This window comes from Melospiza georgiana, chromosome 30 (assembly GCF_028018845.1).
Source record: "Melospiza georgiana isolate bMelGeo1 chromosome 30, bMelGeo1.pri, whole genome shotgun sequence".
In the NCBI taxonomy this organism is placed as follows: Eukaryota; Metazoa; Chordata; class Aves; order Passeriformes; family Passerellidae; genus Melospiza; species Melospiza georgiana.
In genome coordinates, this window is record NC_080459.1 from 5,625,218 (window position 1) to 5,644,021 (window position 18,804).

The window sequence follows — 18,804 nt, forward strand, 5'->3', positions numbered from 1 at the left end:
CTGTTAAGTGATTTAATGTGTATAGAGCTTTAGCTATTCTACTCTGTGGGCCCTCACCACATACCTCCCTTTTGTTTATTAACTATACCTTTTCAGGCACCATGTGCTCTTTCCACTATTGCTTGTCCAGCTGGTAAATGAGGGATGCTGGCTTGGTGTGATACACCCCAGAGCTGTAGAAATTGCCTGGTTTTCTGGGAAGTGTAGCAGGCCCTTTATCAGTTTTGATGGTTTGAGGAATGCCCAAGGCTGCAAAAGCTGATTGCCAGTGTACCATGGCACCCAGTCCCCTTTCCTCTGTGTGTACTGTAGCCCATATTGCTGAGGAAAAGGTGCCAATTGAGACGTGGGTGTGTTTTAAACGGCCAAAATCAGGGATGTGTGTGACATCAATTTGCCAGATTTGCAAAGCACACAGTCCATGAGGGTTCACTCTCATCTGCAATGGTGCAGCGTGACCTTGACAGCACAGATGCTAACAATATTACAAACCTCTGTGTTTGACAGCTGAAATTGCTGTTGTAAAGCTCAAGCATCTTGGTGGAAAAAACTGTGCAGTGCCTTTGTTTGTGGCTGTGGTGCTGAATGGGTACCAGAAAAAGGTACCCGGACCGTCTGTAACTCTTTGTTTTTATTGTCTCATATTGTCCTAAATCCTAATTGTCCAAATTTTTATCACTCTAGTAATATTGCTATTTTTATAACCATTTTATTACTATTAAACTTCTAAAATTTTGAAAAACAAGTGATTGGCGTTTTTCACGCAGTGCCTGACACAACATCGAACAGACAGGGAGGTCACAGGATGTAAAAAACGCCAATCCTGTCACTGCTGTGTCCCGGCGCTGCACCAAGGACATCCCCCAGCGTGATGGCCATGTCATCCCCAAGGGTATGACAGGGTGTCCCCAGTGTCACCACCAACCCTCATCTGCTGTCCCTAAAGTGGCCATTCCCATCCCACCAGGGGTCATCTGCCTGATGAGCATCTACAGGACCCACCACAGCCCAGACCTCTGGCCCGAGCCTGAGGTAGGGCCACCCTATGAGGTGTCCCTTGAGGAAGCAAAGGGAGTCGACTACATCCTAATTGATCAGCATCGAACTCCGATTTATTGATCTAGCTTACACTCTTTTATAGTGGTGTTAATTAAGCTTATACATATTACAAAACCCGAGCTCATCATAGGTTGCAGATTACACACCAACCCCTCTTTGTTGCCGATACCTGTGGTTTTCTTGTTGAGACTAATACTTGTTTTTCTCATCCTGTTATTGACTTGTTATTAACTGTTCTCAAGGCCTCCATGTTTTCCACCATGTTTTTTCTCATCACTTCCTCAAGGACATGGTGTTTACTGTTGTTAAGGGAAAAGCCTGAGAACTTGCTGCTCACAGCTGCCTTTTAATTTTTAGCCAGCTGTATATGTTCATGGCCTTTTTTCCTTCAAGCCATGTCTGAGCAAAATTCTCCAACAAATTCCCCGTTTTTCTTTTTTGCGCAAGGAGGTTAGTCTGCCAGGTTTTTTCTATCATTCTACTGGCCATATTTTGAATATAATTAAAAATACAAGGTAAAATAAGCAGCAGCATTAAAAGCACATCTACTACATTAAAAGCACATCTAATATCTCTACAGTATATGTCACAAGGTTCCTCAGCCACAGTCCAAGCAATGGCTTTTACTCCAAAGGGTTAAAACCACCCCCAACTGAGCCATAATGTCCTGCCTTATCAGGCATTGCACGGTAGGTGGTAATTGGACTACTGAGAAGGAAAGCTGTTAGCTGTTTTTCATTCATGCGAACCCAGAGAGGAGGCCAACGGCTAGGGCTAATAATGCTGGAATCGACTCCAGTGTCCAACAAGCCTGAAAATGATCCTTTCTGTCCTTGAAATTCCATTTCCACCCTTTTCTTGGGTCTCTCAGAAAGGTTCAAAGCCAGTAAAGTAAGTCCTCCAGTGGATTCAAAACCATTTTCCCCCCTCTCTTGTCCTTTCATAGTCTGTAATCCCTTAGTCATTTGGCTCAAGTGGCACCAGCTGAGCAATTCTCAGTCCTTTGTTAATCTGGAGTGGTGGGAAAAGAGTATGCACCATAACATATAGTCCACTTCAATGATGCCAGGCAAAACAAATAATCCCAATGCAGATGATCTTCCGAAAAGCAAAGCACCCACCTTGTGACCCTGTAAAACAATAGGTCCGTGAATCCCTGTCGGGATCTTCCGTGGGTGCAGGTCATCAGCATAACTTCTACGGCGGCTGCCGGTTCCAAGCCGAGGCTCCCTGTGGTGTCGGGTTGGAGACACGAGAGGGTGCTGATGCTGCAGCGACGACTTCTGTTGGTGCGTGGTCACTGTGGTTCTGGCACCAACTAGGCATTGAAGGCAGTGTTGCTGACGTTTGAAGAGGTCCAAGAGCAGCTAACACCTGATTTTGAGAGGTCTTTGCCTGTTCTTGTAAGCCTAGCCCTAACTGTGCTACGCATTCATTTACAAGCCCTTGCCAATGAGCATTGAATAACAATTGCTGAGGCTCAGTAAAGATCAATTTAGCTATCCTCATGACAATCATTCACCAAAAGAAGAAGACTGGCATCAAAAATAAAATCTAACATCTGTTTGGCTGGCTCACTTTTCACTCCAAACTGACTAACAGTAGACCTCAGCTGAGACAGCAATTTCCAGTCAAGGGCTGTAATAGTAGCCCGCATGCCCCCTCCCTCTTGTGGATTGAATACAACAGGACAAGCCAGCTGGGTAGCAGCTCTGATAAGCTCCCCATCCCCCTTTTTCATAGTGTCTCTGGCAAGTGCAGCCCAGGCCAACCTCCGCTCCCTTGCAACAGCCCCCGCTAGGTCATTTTCCGCCCCAGGGATCGGCTCATTGATTTTTGGGAGATTATTGGGTGGTCTTGGCCATAGTTCGTGTTGTTCAGGGGGTGTGGAAGCCTCAGAAGCGCTCTGTGTAGCCTGGCTTAAAGCAGAAGAGGGCGGCAAAGCAGGTAATAAGACCGTCCTCATTGCAGGGGCTAATGGTATTCCCCTATCCTGATCGTATCCCCTGTCCTGATCATAATCTTTATTACACCCATGAGCGGCGGTAGCCTGCTGGGCAGCCTCTTTCTCAGCCTGAAACTGCCGTAATTCATTGCGAACGACCCGCCACAATTTACCTAACTTCTAGGCAGTTTTATCGCCCTCTAAAGTAGCCTCCCATAATAAATCACCGAATTTATGCCACTCCGTTAACTCGTGAACTGTATGGGGGTTAATAAAAACTCCCCTATCATAGCCATAAGCCAAAAGCCCTGGTAAATCCGTTTGCAAATCTATCCCCTTAACCTGCCTTTTTTGTAAAAAGGCAGTAAATAAATCATATGCTGCTTGCCTTTTCATACCTAAAATCGTCAGCGCTGTTGCAGCCTCTTCAAGGTCCATGCAGCACGTATCAGTCGGGCTCGCCTGTACAACACCCGAGGCACGACGCGTCTCAGCTTCTTTTTTATCCGCTTTTTTTTTTTCTGTTCTCCGCATTTTCTGCCATCCCGGCTGCTTCTCAGGACCTGAGCCGTGTCTTCACTCCTCCATGGTGCATTGCCGTATCTTCACTTCTCCATGGTGCATTGCCGTATCACCATCGGGTGTCACCATTTGAGGAAGCGAAGGGAGTCGACCCATCCTAATTGATCAGCATCGAACTCCGATTTATTGATCTAGCTTACACTCTTTTATAGTGGTGTTAATTAAGCTTATACATATTACAAAACCCGAGCTCATCATAGGTTGCAGATTACACACCAACCCCTCTTTGTTGCCGATACCTGTGGTTTTCTTGTTGAGACTAACACTTGTTTTTCTCATCCTGTTATTGACTTGTTATTAACTGTTCTCAAGGCCTCCATGTGTCCCTGCCACCACAGTGGTGACAGCTGTGTCCCCTCAGTGTGACTGTGTCGGTGTCACCCCAGGTGTTCAATCCTCTGAGGTTGTCTGGAGAACAGCAAGGGACAGTCCTTCCTGCCATCCTTCATCCTCTTCTCTGCTGGCCCCAGGTATGTGCTGGAGTGGGGACAGGAGTGTCCCCAAGTGCCAGCCCTGTCCCTGGCTGGGTTCACAGTGGGATGACAGTGACAGTGGGGACGTGGTGGCAGGAACTGCATCAGGCAGAGCTTTGCCATGGCTGAGATGAAGGTGGTAGTGGCATTGACACCGTCCCAGTTGGTGCTGCGGAGGGACAACGTGAGGTCACCCCTGTGCCGCCAGCCCGAGCTGATCCTGCATGCCAAGGATGAGCTCTGGCTGCTGCTGGAGCCACTGGTGGGAGTGGCCTGAGTGACACGGGTCACCAGGACATGGGGACATCCTGTAAGGCAGGTGCCACAGCCAGGGGAGGAGCAGGGAATAAATGGTAGCATGAAAGGGACAGTATCATGGTGGTGGTGGGGATGTGTTGTCCTTGGCCATGGGACACCTCATGGCATGGACATGACAACCCATGGACTTGTCCCCTAGGCCACTTGTGTCACCATCCATGGTCATATCCCCCATGTCCTCATCCATGGCCATAGAGCCCCATGTCGCCATCTCTATCTGTGACACCCCCCCATGCCCAATATCGCCATCCACAGCCATGTTCACACCCATGTCCTTGTCCCCATCCCCAACACGTCCCCACCCATGTCCCACAATGTCACCACCCGTGTGATATTTAAATGTCTTTATATTTACCCCAATGCTGGGTGAAGGGCAAAGAAAAATGAGAGAAAATAAAGGCCAAAATAAAAGCATTTACGTGTCCACACTGGCTGAGGATCCATGTGCTTGGGTGGGTAGAAATGACCTGTTTTAAGAGGGATTTCCACTCCATTGTCTCCAAAATCCTGTTTTTTTGCCCTAGTCCATCACCTTTTGGCTGTGGAAGATGCCGGTGGGCCAGAGAGAATTAGAATCATGGAATGATTCAGGTTGGAAAAGACCTCCAACACCATTTGGAATTCCTGGATGCCACCCAAAGCAAGGATTGGATGCCAAAGGTCAGACTTTTTGGTGTCAAAAGTAAAAAAATGTGCTGTCCCCTATGAAATTCTGATGTCAGTTTGCATCCCAATGGATTTTTCTATGGCTGTGTCCAAGTGCCCAAGGGAAGCCAGGAAGATGTGGAGACCACCAGCCAGGTGTCTTCCCAACATGGATCACCAGGACCATGGATGACCAAGTCTCAGCCTAGCGAGGGTCACTGTGGACTATCCAGTGGAGGTCCCCAACGGGGGATGGAGTTGAAGCAGCGCTCAAAGCTCTTCCTGTCACTGTAGGACACAAAACAACACAAGCACACACTGCTGCTCTCAAGGGGGAGAAAAGGAAAGTTTATTTTCTGACTCCAACATTTATAGTTTTCTAAAAGTGACAGTGGATTGGAGGGTGAAAGTGCCACCTCTCCAATGACACTGGACAAACCAACAGTCCATCAAATTTTTCTTCTTCTAAAAAAGAATGCAAAACAATAAGTTATTTACAGAAAGTGTGTGAGAAAGTTTGCTACAAGAATGTAAACATCAGAAGGCTTAGAAAATCTTAAAAAATCAAGGCGACACTCTTCCTGCACACAGGGCACTTGTAGGGCATCCCTTACTGCTGCCTCCCTTGGTGTTGGGTCACAGCAGAGTTCTGGGAGAAGCTCTTCCCACACTTAGGACACTGTCAGGGCCTCTCCCCAGTGTGGATCTGCTGGTGGGTGACAAAGGTGGAGTTTTTCTTAAAGCCCTTCCTGCAGTCAGGGCAGCAGAAGGGCCTCTATTCTGTGTGAATCTGCTGATGCTTGAGGAGACAGTATTGGCTCTGAAAAACCTCTCCCCACACTCAGAACACTCATATGGCCTGTCCCCACTGCAGATCCTCTGGTGGGCAATCAGGCTGGAGTTCTGGCTGAAGCTCTTCCCACATTCTCCACACTTGTAAGGCCTCTCCCTGGAGTGGATCCTCTGGTGCAGAATCAGCCCACTGCTTCTCCTGAAGCTTTTCCCACATTCCCTGCACTTATAGGGCCTCTCCCCGGTGTGGATCCTCTGGTGGGCATTCAGATGGCAGCTCTGCCTAAAGCTTTTCCCACATTCCCTGCACTTGTAGGGCCTCTCCCCAGTGTGGATCCTCTGGTGCAGAATCAGGCTGGAGTTCTTGATGAAGCTCTTCCCACACACTGAGCACGTGTAGGGGCACTCCCCAATATGCATTGTCTGGTGGATGATCAGGCAAGAGCTGTCACGGAAGCCCTTCCCACATTCTCCACACACAAAGGGTCGTATCCCAGTGTGGATCATCTGGTGGAGTTTCAGGCTGGAGCTCCTCCTGAAGCCTTTCCCACATTCCCCACACTTGTGGGGCCGTTCATTGGTGTGGATCCTCTGGTGGATGATCAGGTGGGAGCTGAACCTGAAGCTCTTCCCACATTCCCCACACTCATAGGGCCGTTCCCCAGTGTGTATCCTCTGGTGGATGATCAGGTGGTAGCTCGTGAGGAAACTCTTCCCACATTCCAAGTACTGGTGGGGCTTCTTGCCATCATCAAGCTGCTCATAGACCACCACCTCAGAGCTCTGGCCAGACTGGGTCTTTCCTCCTCAGAGCATCCTGGGCTGGGTTTGCAGCCCCTCCTCCTGTGGGATCTCCGGGGCTTTTCCTCCCCATTGCACTCCAGTGCCCTGTAGCCACTCAAAGTGGCCTCTGCCACGATGTTCTGCCATGGGGATTTGCCCTCTCTGGTCTCCATCTTCAGCTCCTGCTCTGGGGGAGGAAAGACAAGGAGAGGATGAGATTTGTATCTGTGCCACAGGGAAGGGGAAGGAGATCCCCCCAGTGCATCCCTGGCTGGACAGCATCAGCAGCATCAGTCCTGCAGCCAGGGGCCGTGCTGGGCTGGGAGATGGAGCAGAAGAAAGGGGGAAAGGGGCAGCAACTTCCTCCTCACCTGCCTGGGTGTCCTGGGGCATCTTCAGCTTCCTCGCAGCCTTCTTCTCTATCCAGATAAGGTTTGGGAATGGGAAATCCTGGTTTGCAGAAAAAACAAGATGTGAGTGCATTGCCTTCGAAGGTCCCACTGATCAAGTCCATCTCTAGAAGTCACCGGGTGGCCAGAAATATCTCCAAAATCAAGGAATCCAAAAACCTCTCCCAGGAGTTCCCTGTTTCCAGTGTCCTCACTTTGGGGTTATGCGGTCCCTATTCTCAGAGCTGCTGGGGGGCCCATGGGTCCTGGGAATTCCCCCTCTCCTGGGTCCTGCTTACACAGCCCAAGGGTCTTTTGTGGATCCCAGGGATAATGGGCAAATTTATGATGCTCATATCCCCATTTGTCTGAAATAAGCTTTGCACCTTTAAGGCTGGTTCTGAGAACAAAGATGGCGGAAGAAGAAGCATGGAGTTTGTTTTCAGAACCTCTCTCACTCCTCCACATTCCGGCTCCTCTGTTGTCTGTGGACGGACAGACAGCGGGACAGAGCCCTCCTCTGCTTTTAGTTAGTTTTAGCTAGCAGAGGAAGAGAAGTTCCCTGGACTGTGGTTTTTGGTTTTCCTTTTCTTTGGACCTGTCTAAACCTGCTCTGCACTGAACACCCAGAAGAGCACCAGGTGCTCACACCTGTGCCCCACCGGGGCTGGGCAATGGCATTTCCAGCACCAGAGAGACTCATAAGAGACTGATAAGAGACTGATAAGTGACTGATAAGAGACTGAGCAAGCCAAGCTACAGCCCACGGAGGGACTTTGTGAGTTTGTCATCTCTTTTGGAGCAGCAAGCAGTTTTATTGCTTAATACTGTTAATTTTTGGGGTTGGTGAGTGCTTTGCCTGTTAAATAAACAGTTTTTTCCACTTCTCTCAAAGGAAATACTTTTCCAGAATCAGTTGGAGGAGGGGCCACTTGACTTTGGTCTTCTACAGGAAACACCTTTAGAGGTTTTTCTCCCAAAACTGCCCTAAACCAGGACATTGGCTTTGAAGGTCCCACTGGCCAAGTCCATCTCTAGAAGTCACTGGGTGTCTGGTGGCCAGAAATACCTTCAAAAACCAGGAATTCCAAAAACACTCTTCTAGGAGTTGCCCATTTCCAGTGTCCTGACTTTGAGGTTATGTGGGTCCCCCTTCTCAGAGCTCTGCTCTGGGGGGTCCTGGGCATTCCCCCCTCTCCCAGGTGCTGCTCAGGCATGCTGAGGGGGTTTTGGAGGTCTCAGAGCTCATCCTCCCCTGATTCTGTCGAAATTGTTTTTGTGATTCATGTCAATTGGCAATGGAATCAGCAAATCCTTCTATCCGCTGTGTCCAAAAGAGACACAAAGAAAACTTCTGAAACTTTATGACCAAATAGCCAAATAAAGCATCAAAATCAAAGAAGTATAGTAGAGCAAAAGAGATGAGGTAGCAAGATGACTGATGCTTAGAATAAAATAGAGGAAGTTGGGGTAAAGCTAAGAGATATTGCAAAAAAGCAATTAAAATCTTATGTATAATAAAAAACTTGATGCACTTGACAAAATCATGTAGCAGACATCAGTCTAAGACCTCCCTCCAGACAACTCAACAAGGATAGAAATCAATGACCACCTGGAAAGATTATGAAATTGGTGCTCCCAGCTTATTGATATTTGCTAATTTGGACTAACCAAGCACATTGGAAAATGCTTTGTAGGCTTAAAAACAGTATGTATACTTTACCAAACTGTGTGTGCTGTGAGGGGAGCAGTGACTCTCTGGCTACCCAGCGCTGCTTGCTTGCTTTAAAATAAAAGGTATAGAAGTAAAATTTGGATTGGCTATTGAAATTTTACATCAGGTGTTCCAGGGTCCCCTTTCTCCAGCATCCCTCCACTCCAGGCACTCAGTGCTTCCCCTGCTCCCCTTTGCACTCCTAAGAGATCCAAAATATCCCCTCATCAAATGAATTAAAAACACCTCTCTCAGCGACACCGAAACATATTTGGGACTCAACTCCTGTGAAAAAAGCCAATCACTTCTTTTTAAAATTTTGAAAGTTTAATAGTAATAAAATTATTATAAAAATAGTAATACAACTTGAGTAATAATAATTTGGACAATTTGAATTAGGACAATACGAGACAACAAACAGAAAGAGTTATGGACATCCGGGTACCTTTTTCTGGGCAGCACAAACCCAGAAAAGGACCCCGCTAACAGAGGATTAACCCTTAAAAACAATAGCGCGTTGCATATTCATACACCTCATACATGATGCATAAATTCCATTCAAACACAGGATTCTGTCTGATCACCATCAACTTTCTCCTTCTAATCCTAACAGCCCCTTTGAGGCAGGATTCTGGCTGGTCAGTGTCAGCTTCTTCCTTCTAATCCTAACAGTGCCTTAGAGGCAGGAAGAAGTTCATTTCTTCTGGTAAGAGAGCAATAAATTCTTTTCTCTGAAAGATTTAGGTGTCTTGTGGCTGCTATCTGGTGCGAGTGCCTCATTCATTTCTTTAAAAAAACCCCACTAACATAATTCTTATTTTAACTAAAAGACTTACCTTTTAATTACAAGACTACATTTATTATTAAAATGTTAATACAGCACTATTAATCAATACATCAAAATACATATGGTAAATGTGAAAAATGCATGCATTTTATGATTGGTTTTTCGCAAATATTAAAATGAATATTATATGTGTTGTGTTAGAAAGTAATGCTGTATTAATTCTCTTAAGTACCATGTTAAATATAGTTTTAGGTTATAAAAATTGTTAAAATAGAAACAACGCTATGTCGGATACTTTTTTAAAGAAAGGACTTGCAGCAAGATAGCAGCCACAGGACACCTAAATTTTTCCAAGAAAGAGAATTTTTTGCTCTCTTATCAGAAGAAACGAACTTCTTCCTGCCTCGAAGGGGCTGTTAGGATTAGAAGGAAGAAGTTGACCATGACCAGACAGAATCCTGTGTTTGAAAGGAATTTATGCATCATCTATGAGGTGTATGAATATGCAACGGGCTATTGTTTTTAAGGGTTAATCCTTAATCCTCTGTTAGCGGGGTCCTTTTTCGGGCTCATGCTGCCCAGAAAAAGGTACCCGGACATCCGTAACTCTTTGTATTTCTTGTCTTGTATTGTCCTAATTGAAATTGTCTAAATTATTATTACTCTAAATGTCTTACTATTTTAAGAACCATTTTATTACTTATAAACTTTTAAAATTTTAAAAACAAGTGATTGGCGTTTTTCGCACACCATAAGCACACGTACCTTTGGTTAAAACAATGCTTGCTCATTTCGAATACAATACCTGCTTGTAAGCCTTAAAACACAACACACAGAGCTCCATTCTTAAGCTTTAACCTTCCTAATATCTTGCTAGATAAACTTTCTGAAGCTTAGAGAGCTATTCAGACAAGCATTAATACACAAGCCAATGTTCTATTTGCCTTTGCTTTTTCTACAGTTTAAATAATTTTTCTGCTGACCAATCTCATGGCTGCTGCTTTAGCTCCAATCACAGTTCTGCTGTCTCTTGCAGCTTTCCCAAACCCCTCTGATTTTATGGATTCCCACAGTAAATATCTGCATAGAGCCATATAATATACACTTTTCACAACTCCGGAATCGGCAAGGTCCAAACCCCAGCAAAATCCCCCTCTCCCCCCACAAAAACCCTCCCGGAGCTGCCGCTTCCCCTCGGCGCTCACCTGCGGGACGCGGGGCAATGCGATGCTGCCGGGCCCAGCCGATCTGCAGGCTCGCCGTGGAACCCCGCAATGCTCCTTCCCCGGCTGCTGCTCCTCCTCGGGCTGCTCCCTCCGTGCTGCTCCTGTTCCTGCTCCTCCCCTTCCCCTCTCCCTCCCCTTCCTCCCGCTCCAATGCCGGATCCCCCTTTCGCACCCCCTCTGCCCCACAGCCGCAGCAGCGCCGGCTCTGGGGTGTTGGGGAAGATGAAACAGGAAAGCCTTACAAATATGATTGTCTGGCAAAAGATTTTGAGAATATGGAAACTATAAGCAAGATTGAAATGAAAGCAAGCTATGAGATCCCTTAGTTACTGAACAACGGGAAAACAACGGTGTGGCCGCTGAAAGTAATCCCCTTTTGATGAAACAATTCCTTCTGCCTGCAGGCAGGTCCCAGGGTCAGAGCAGCCCCTACTGAAGGGGACCACAGAGGAGTTTTTAGGGTTTAAAATGTAGCACAGGATGGTAATGCAGTGATTCTTACAGGCGGTATGGAAACACTATAGGATTTGTATATTGTACTAGATTGGTTAAGTGAGAATCAGAATATTCAACACAGAAGAAGATTTATTGTATTGTAACGGGAACTTTGCTCTCTTAGCTCTTACCTCTCTTACTCTTGCTCTTACCTCTTGTCTCTTAGCTCTTGCCTTTGATGCTCTTACCCCTTTTACTCTCTTATGCTTTTACTCTCTTACTTACCCTGTCATCCTCTCTACCCCTCTCTTCTCTTGGGCCTGCTCTGAGCTGTGGCTGCAGCTCCAAGCAGGGCCCTGCACCCAGGCCCTTTGCAATAAACCCCAAATCCCAGCAGGGCCCTGCACCCAGGCCCTGTGCAATAAACCCCAATCCCAGCAGGGCCCTGCACCCAGGCCTTTGCAATAAACCCCAAATCTCAGCAGGGCCCTGCACCCAAGCCCTTTGCAATAAACCCCAATCCCAGCAGGGCCCTGCACCCAGGCCCTTGGCAATAAACCCCAAATCCCAGCAGGGCCCTGCACCCAGGCCCTCTGCAATAAACCCCAAATCCCAGCAGGGCCCTGCACCCAGGCCCTCTGGAATAAACCCCAAATCCCAGCAGGGCCCTGCACCCAGGCCTTTGCAATAAACCCCAAATCCCAGCAGGGCCCTGCACCCAAGCCCTCTGCAATAAACCCCAAATCCCAGCAGGGCCCTGCACTCAGGCCCTCTGCAATAAACCCCAAATCCCAGCAGGGCCCTGCACCCAGGCCCTTGGCAATAAACCCCAAATCCCAGCAGGGCCCTGCACCCAGGCCTTTGCAATAAACCCCAAATCCCAGCAGGGCCCTGCACCCAGGCCCTCTGCAATAAACCCCAAATCCCAGCAGGGCCCTGCACCCAGGCCTTTGCAATAAACCCCAAATCCCAGCAGGGCCCTGCACCCAGGCCCTTTGCAATAAACCCCAATCCCAGCAGGGCCCTGCACCCAGGCCCTTTGCAATAAACCCCAAATCCCAGCAGGGCCCTGCACCCAGGCCCTGTGCAATAAACCCCAAGTTCCATGACCTGGCTGCAGTGATCTCTCATCTCCGTTCATCCTGACCGTGCCACCCCCATCAATCCTACACTGGGGCAGGGGGAGAAACCCTCAGTGCCCCCAGTGATGGGCAGGGGGCTCAGGGATTAAGATGTACTTGTAGTTTTCTTCGTATGTCTAGGCTCTGAAGCAGGGTTTGTCATTGTTGTGAAACCAAGATTTGTCAGGACCCAGGACATCCCTCTGGCTGTCCGGAGCAGCCAAGACCCGTGCCAGGGGGCTCAGAGACCCTGGCACGGAGCACAAAATGCACCTGTGGTTTTGATTATGACCCATGGAGCAAATTACCAATCTGGTATGAAGATCAGCAAGCCACAACACTTTAGTTAGTGAAGTTATTACGGGATGGAAAAGTAGATTTTAGGGGTTTTGGTATGGGGGTTCAGGAGGCAAGATGGAGGGAACTGGGTGTGTCCAGCTTTCTCCTTCTTCTTCTTGGCCTCCATCTTCTGCTGTGATGTTGGCACTTACTGACTGGTTTAGAGTAGAAGCTCACTGTCTAACATAGGTGATAGGTAAGTAATTGTAAACATTGTATATGTAGTTTTTAGTTTAAAGACATAACACTGCCCCGGGGGAGGCAGAGTGCCTGGAACTGTCCTGCTGGAGGGACCTCGGCAAAGCAGGAGAATATTTTTTATAGATAAGATAAAATAAACATCCTTGAGACTGAGAAATGAAGAGCCCTGACTCCTTCTTCAAGCACCAGGCTGGGAAAAGAGACTTTGGAACTTTTCTCAGGGTCACTCTGACCAGCCAGAGATCCTGACAAAGATTAATCAAGGATTAATACTGAAATAGGTGTTCTAATCTATCCTTGCACTTCTGCTGGTCCCTAGGAAGGCTGGTGGGTGATTTCTGTCTGTGTTCAAATATTTAAAGCAACAACAAATAGTCCCATACTTGATATTTCAGATGAACAATTTAATGGCATCCTAACATTGTTTACACAATCTTATAACATGCATATTTTACTCCTTGTGAAGCTGAAATGTTTTTAAATACAAAAAATTCTACTGAAATTTTAGAAGTTTTGAAACCATTTTAACATACAGAAAACAAAACAGTCTAAAAAGACAGGTCTAACAGCCATTAAAATGCAGGAAAAAGCAAGAGGACTTCAGGTAAAAGAACATTCATTTAACAGCTACATTTCTTCCACTAAGTATTTATGTGTTAAGAAAAACAGAGCAAATTTAAAAGAACAGAAGTTCTTTAAAACCAGAATTTCTAATGCCAGAAACAGCTTTGAAACAACTTTCTATGTAGTTCTGTTTATTTCAAAATTTAAAATTGGCCAGTTTTTGTTACAACATTTTGAGGTATTAAACACACTGAGTATAACAGAAAAATGCAACAAAGCACTAACTCTGAGAGAAAAACAACCCTGCAAGCAATGTCAGGGCACTGGGCATTTCTGCATTTTAAGCAAAGAGCTTTACAGCATCTTTAATTTTCCTTTTCCTGTTCATTTTGGAGAGCGTAGCCCAGCCCGCCTGGCGCATTCTCCTCATGGTTTTGAGTTTCAGAGCAGAGCCTGGAGATTTCACACTGCATGGAGCTGGGCTCTAGGAAGGAAAATAAAGCCATCCTTTAGTTTCTTTAAACAATCTGATTAACTGCTTGGTTTAATCTTAGGAAAGGCTAACATACCTTTTTTGGTGCTGTGGAGTGTAATTATGAAGCTTGTGGATAATCTCTGTACAATTTTTTAAACGTTTCTTCTTCCGAGACTATGCTCTAATGAATGAAAAGTTAAAAGTTAAATTAAAAGTTACTTAGGCACACTATATTAAAAATACTTTTTCTTTCCCCCTAAGGATATTAAACTATGAAAAAAAAAGTTAAGATGTCATTATGAGGCATAAAGTTCAATAAAAAGAATGTTAATTATGTACATACAATGACAATTCCAGGAAGAACCAATAAATTAAAAATATACAGATAAATATTGGCTGGAATGTGGGAGCCCAAACTCTTTATTTCCATTCTCAGCCCCAGCAGTGAGCACAAAGAGCTGCTCAGCACATGATTTGTTCTCTGGCTCTTACCAGGAGGTCAGTGTGCTCAGAGCTGTCTGACTGAGTGTCAGCTGCACAAGCACTTTCTGCTTTTTCCTGCTGCTCTGCCCTGCAGGCAGGTTTGTGCTTCTTCCACTCTGCATTTTATCCACTGGAGGAGTCTTTATAACACATGTCTGGGAAAGAAAATGTTTCTATTTCTAGATTATATTTTATGGGCTAAATGTGGAATCTAAAGCCAAACTCAGGACCCAGTTTACAGTCTGAGTGTCCAAGAATTCACCTGACAGAAATGGTGGAATTCTGATCTTTCCATCCAAACATGGAGCAAAAACCCAAACAAAGTGGGTAGGGGTGGAAATATAATATTTTATATTATTTTTGTTGCCAAATGAGGAGAATGAAGGGGAAGCTATGGAAGAGCTGAGTTTCATGGTACATTGTATTTAAGTTCTCCATGCTTATCTGCAGAAATTCAGGCTATTCTGAACTGTAGCCACTGCATTGGACTCTATCAAACATCAAAGAAAATGGGAACAAACAAAACTGCAGGAAAAGGCTTTCAGAGAAAGATTGATAGCTACATCAAGATTGGTGTTATTTAAAATAGTCTTTTCACTAGAAGTGAAACTGAGAAGCATTGAATGGTCCAGTGCAGTCCTTTTTTAGACAGATAACATCAAAATGGTGCTGGATTCCATTGTTCCAATATGAAAACCACAAGTGAACTCCTGGCAGGGAAGAAGGGTGAGCTCTGCAGTCAGGACTACTTTGATACTTTGACCATTTTTACAGCTATATCAGCTTTTTTCTCTTCCATAGAGGAAAAGTGCCTTTACAAATGGACACTTTTAAGACTAAGTAAAACAATTCTAGAGACAGAAAAAAATCAACAACTGAGCAAGAAAAATTACACACTGGGAGCCTTTCCAGAAACTGATGGCTAATATCTCCATGGAATGGTGTGACCCTTTAAAATCCCTTCTTATCCCAGGGAGGGAAAAAATCATCTACAGAGAAGTAAGAAATACAGGCAGAAAAATGCAACAAGAAATATTCACGGTTAGGAGTTATAAAATATCAGTGTTGGACTGCCCAAGAAGCTTCCTGTACTGAAGGAGGCATTTTTAATTATTATTTTTATTTTTTTTAATGTTAGGAATATAATTTGGAGACCTTCTATTTTTTACATGAATAGATTCACTGTATAGATCTAAACAAGGTTTAGGAATCCCAGGAACATAAATTTTTACTTTCTATAATTTAAAATTTTAAGTCAAAAGCATTCCAATGTCTTTTGTTGAATGCAAATAAATACTCATGGCACTTCAATTGATTCTACACATATAACGCTACCAAATTCTAAAAGCAATTAAAAAGTTAAAGTTACCTTGTGCTTCTTTTCACTTTTAGGAATCATACTGCCAGAGTGCTCTTTTACAAGATTCTCCTACAAAAGAGTTTTGTGACAGCAAGGAAATATTGATTTGAATTCAGTTGTTAAAAATCTTCTTGGTGTAATTAAAGAGCACAGTCTATAATCACAGACTGCTACAAAGTTCACACAAAAATATGACCAGATTTAGCACAACCTCAGCATTTAAAAGTCACTGAAAAATCCTACAGTTTAGGGAACTTTTTTGCTTAACTAGTTAAAATTAACTAAAATAAAGAAGAGTTTTGTTTTGTTGTTTGTTTATTTATATATAATCTATAATCACAGACTGTTACAAAGTTCACACAAATAGATGACCAGATTTAGCACAACCCCAGCATTCCAAAGTCACTGTTTTCCTGTTCAGTTTCATTTCTTACCCAACTCTTCCCACAGCACAAGCCCAGGCCACACCTCTCACCCCCACTGCTCAGTGAAAAAAAACTCCACCTTTTCTTCCATTTCTGCTCTCAGTTGTTCCTTAAGGGAGGACAGTTCCCTTTTCAAACATGACAGCTCATCTTCCTACAAACCATTAAATAAAGAACAGGGTTAACTATGCACAGCCCAGAAAAAGGAAAACAGTCCCAGGTGAGACAGTAATTAACAGGGACACTCATTAGATACACAAGATAATTCTATTTGCTTTTCAGCCCTATACTTGAAGCTTTGCTTTAGCTTGTTTAACAAAGACTGAAGCACTTTAAGAAACAGGTACTTGATCAGAAGTGTTCAAGGTAATACCTTAAAACCCTTGGGAGAAGAGGGGTGAGGGGGCACAATCTAAATATTTAAAACAAAAGTTTCCTATTCAAAGTGGGGAATCAGAACATGACACACTATCTGGAAGAGCAGACACAAGCACTCTGCTACTCCAATTTACTTTTAGAAACATTTTGAGTTTTTAGTGCCCAGAATAAGATCTGTTGCAGCAGGTTGGGTGGGACTGCTACTGGTAAAAATTCAAACCACACTGGAAAAGTTCCCAGAGAACGGTCTCTGGTGGGAAAGACCCCAGAGCACAGCAGGAAAAGGAACTCTCTAAGCAAACTGAAAAAAGATTTTGAGAAGTCACAAACTGACTGAAGATCACATCTTTTGTCTCTCTATGCTGTGGGTGGGCAAGAGGGAGGGATTGGGAAAAAAAGGTGTTTTAAAGGTTTATTTTAATTCTCATTACTCACTTTTAATTCTATTAGTAATAAAATTTTTATACTATTTTAATTCTCATTACTCACTTTTAATTCTATTAGTAATAAATTTTTTTATACTATTTAAGTTTGAATCTGCTTTACCCTCAAAGTGTTTTTCTCCTAATCTTTATCTCAACTTGAATTTTTCTTTCCCCTCCTCTGCTCAACTACAGCAGAGAAAAATGAGTGAATGTTTTTTTTGTGTGCCTGCAATTAGCCAGTATAAAACCCCTACACAAGGACATCAGCCCCTTCACTGAATTACTGACCATTGGAAAGTGCTCCTTACCAGGGCTCATTCTGATGAGAACTGCTTTTGCTGTTTCATTTCATATACTTTTAACTCTGCATCTTTTTCTTCAACCATTTTATCATATTAATTCTGTGGTAAAAAAACCAAACTAACAACAAACTCAAAACATGTGACTAAATGTTACAATTATAGAGTTATCCAGTCTTAAAACATCAATTTTCAAACCAGGCTCTTAAGATTCATAAAGAAAAGGTTCATTGATGCTTCTGCAGAAACTGTAAAACAGGAAATGTTCAATTCAAGTATTATTTTGTGGACTGGCAGAGAGTGCTTTATTTCTGTGCAGCAATATGTGCTCAGCACTAAGAGCCAGCTGGGCAATCTTTATTAATGTATCTGCTAAAGATGTTGCAAAATAGAGGAATAGAAAGGTAAACTAAAATGTGTCAGGCTAAACTGCTGACAGTCACTAAGTAATCTCAGAGAAAGAACCAAACTGATACTGAAAAATATTGCATTCACATGGTATCAAAGGAAGCCTGAACTGAAAAAAATCTAAAAATCCCAGAAGTTTAGATGAATGGAATTTATCTGCCCATAGGAATGTGTTCATAATCTTCAAATGAATGTGATTTTAGATGATGCAAAGTCCAGCATATGTTCAGCTTCCTTTTCCCAGACTCAGGCCTGTTTCTGCTTTTGAAAGGTCATTAACGTGGTGTCACAAGTTATAAACATGGTATTGACATGGTATCACACATTGCAAACCACAGCAAGCAGGAAAATCTCTGACCTTGTGCTTTTCCATCAGTGCCATCATCTCAGTTATCTTGTGCTGACATCTGGCATCAGTTTCTCTCTGTATCATTGCAGTTTCATCACAAAGCAACCTCATCTTTTCTACCTGTCAGTAATAAATTGCATTTCATTCATCAACATAACAATACATTTCTTTTAAATCTTAATTTCTTCTTCCCCCTGTGGGTGCAAAATTTGCAGTCCCACTTGGGCTTTATTTGCTTTTAAGATCCTTTCAAATCCCTCATCTTTTCTGCAGATTGTTAACATGGGCAAGATCAAAGGTACAGCCATGGCAGGCAAGCTCACTGCAAACCAAAATGCCATTTCAAGCACTCTGCCCTAACATTTCTTAGCATTGCCATAAAAAAAGTGTGGGCAGAAAAATCCTAATGTGGGAGAAGTTACAATCTAATTTAACTGTGCTGACTTTATACCAAAGGTGGAATTTCTTTGAACTACATCTTGAAAGAAAGAAGTTTTAATGGAGTTCTTATTTTCAAAGACACATTCAAATACTTCAACTTCAGCATCTAATGTACTAAAGCTTTGCTCACAAGGATTCACAACAAGTTCCAATTATGTTGATAAGACTGAAATATGAGCAAGGATCCTGCCAATAAAGCTTCATAAAAACATTTTAAATTAAAAAAATAAATTGCATAAAAATTAACACCTCTCACCTCTTCACGAAGTTTATTTTCATTTAGTTTTCTTGTTTCTATGTCTTTTTGATAGATGTCAACTTCTTCCTTATGTTGCTTGTTCATATTTTCCATCTCTAACTGCAATTTATTCACCTTTGGAGAAAGCAG

At 43.9% G+C, this 18,804-nt stretch overlaps 1 protein-coding gene and 1 pseudogene across 1 annotated transcript; both read right to left on the reverse strand.

Moving 5' to 3' along the window:
* Positions 1-5,370: 5,370 nt before the first annotated feature.
* Positions 5,371-6,770, reverse strand: LOC131094632 (zinc finger protein 239-like). Its single transcript, XM_058042279.1, has 2 exons — positions 6,755-6,770; positions 5,371-6,617 (listed from the first exon to the last, which is right to left on the reverse strand). Exons 1-2 carry the CDS (start codon positions 6,768-6,770, stop codon positions 5,659-5,661), a joined length of 975 nt encoding a protein of 324 aa, XP_057898262.1. The 3' UTR covers positions 5,371-5,658.
* Positions 6,771-13,713: 6,943 nt separating this feature from the next.
* LOC131094633 (synaptonemal complex protein 1-like) overlaps positions 13,714-18,804 on the reverse strand; it is a 38,672-nt pseudogene continuing 33,581 nt past the window's right edge.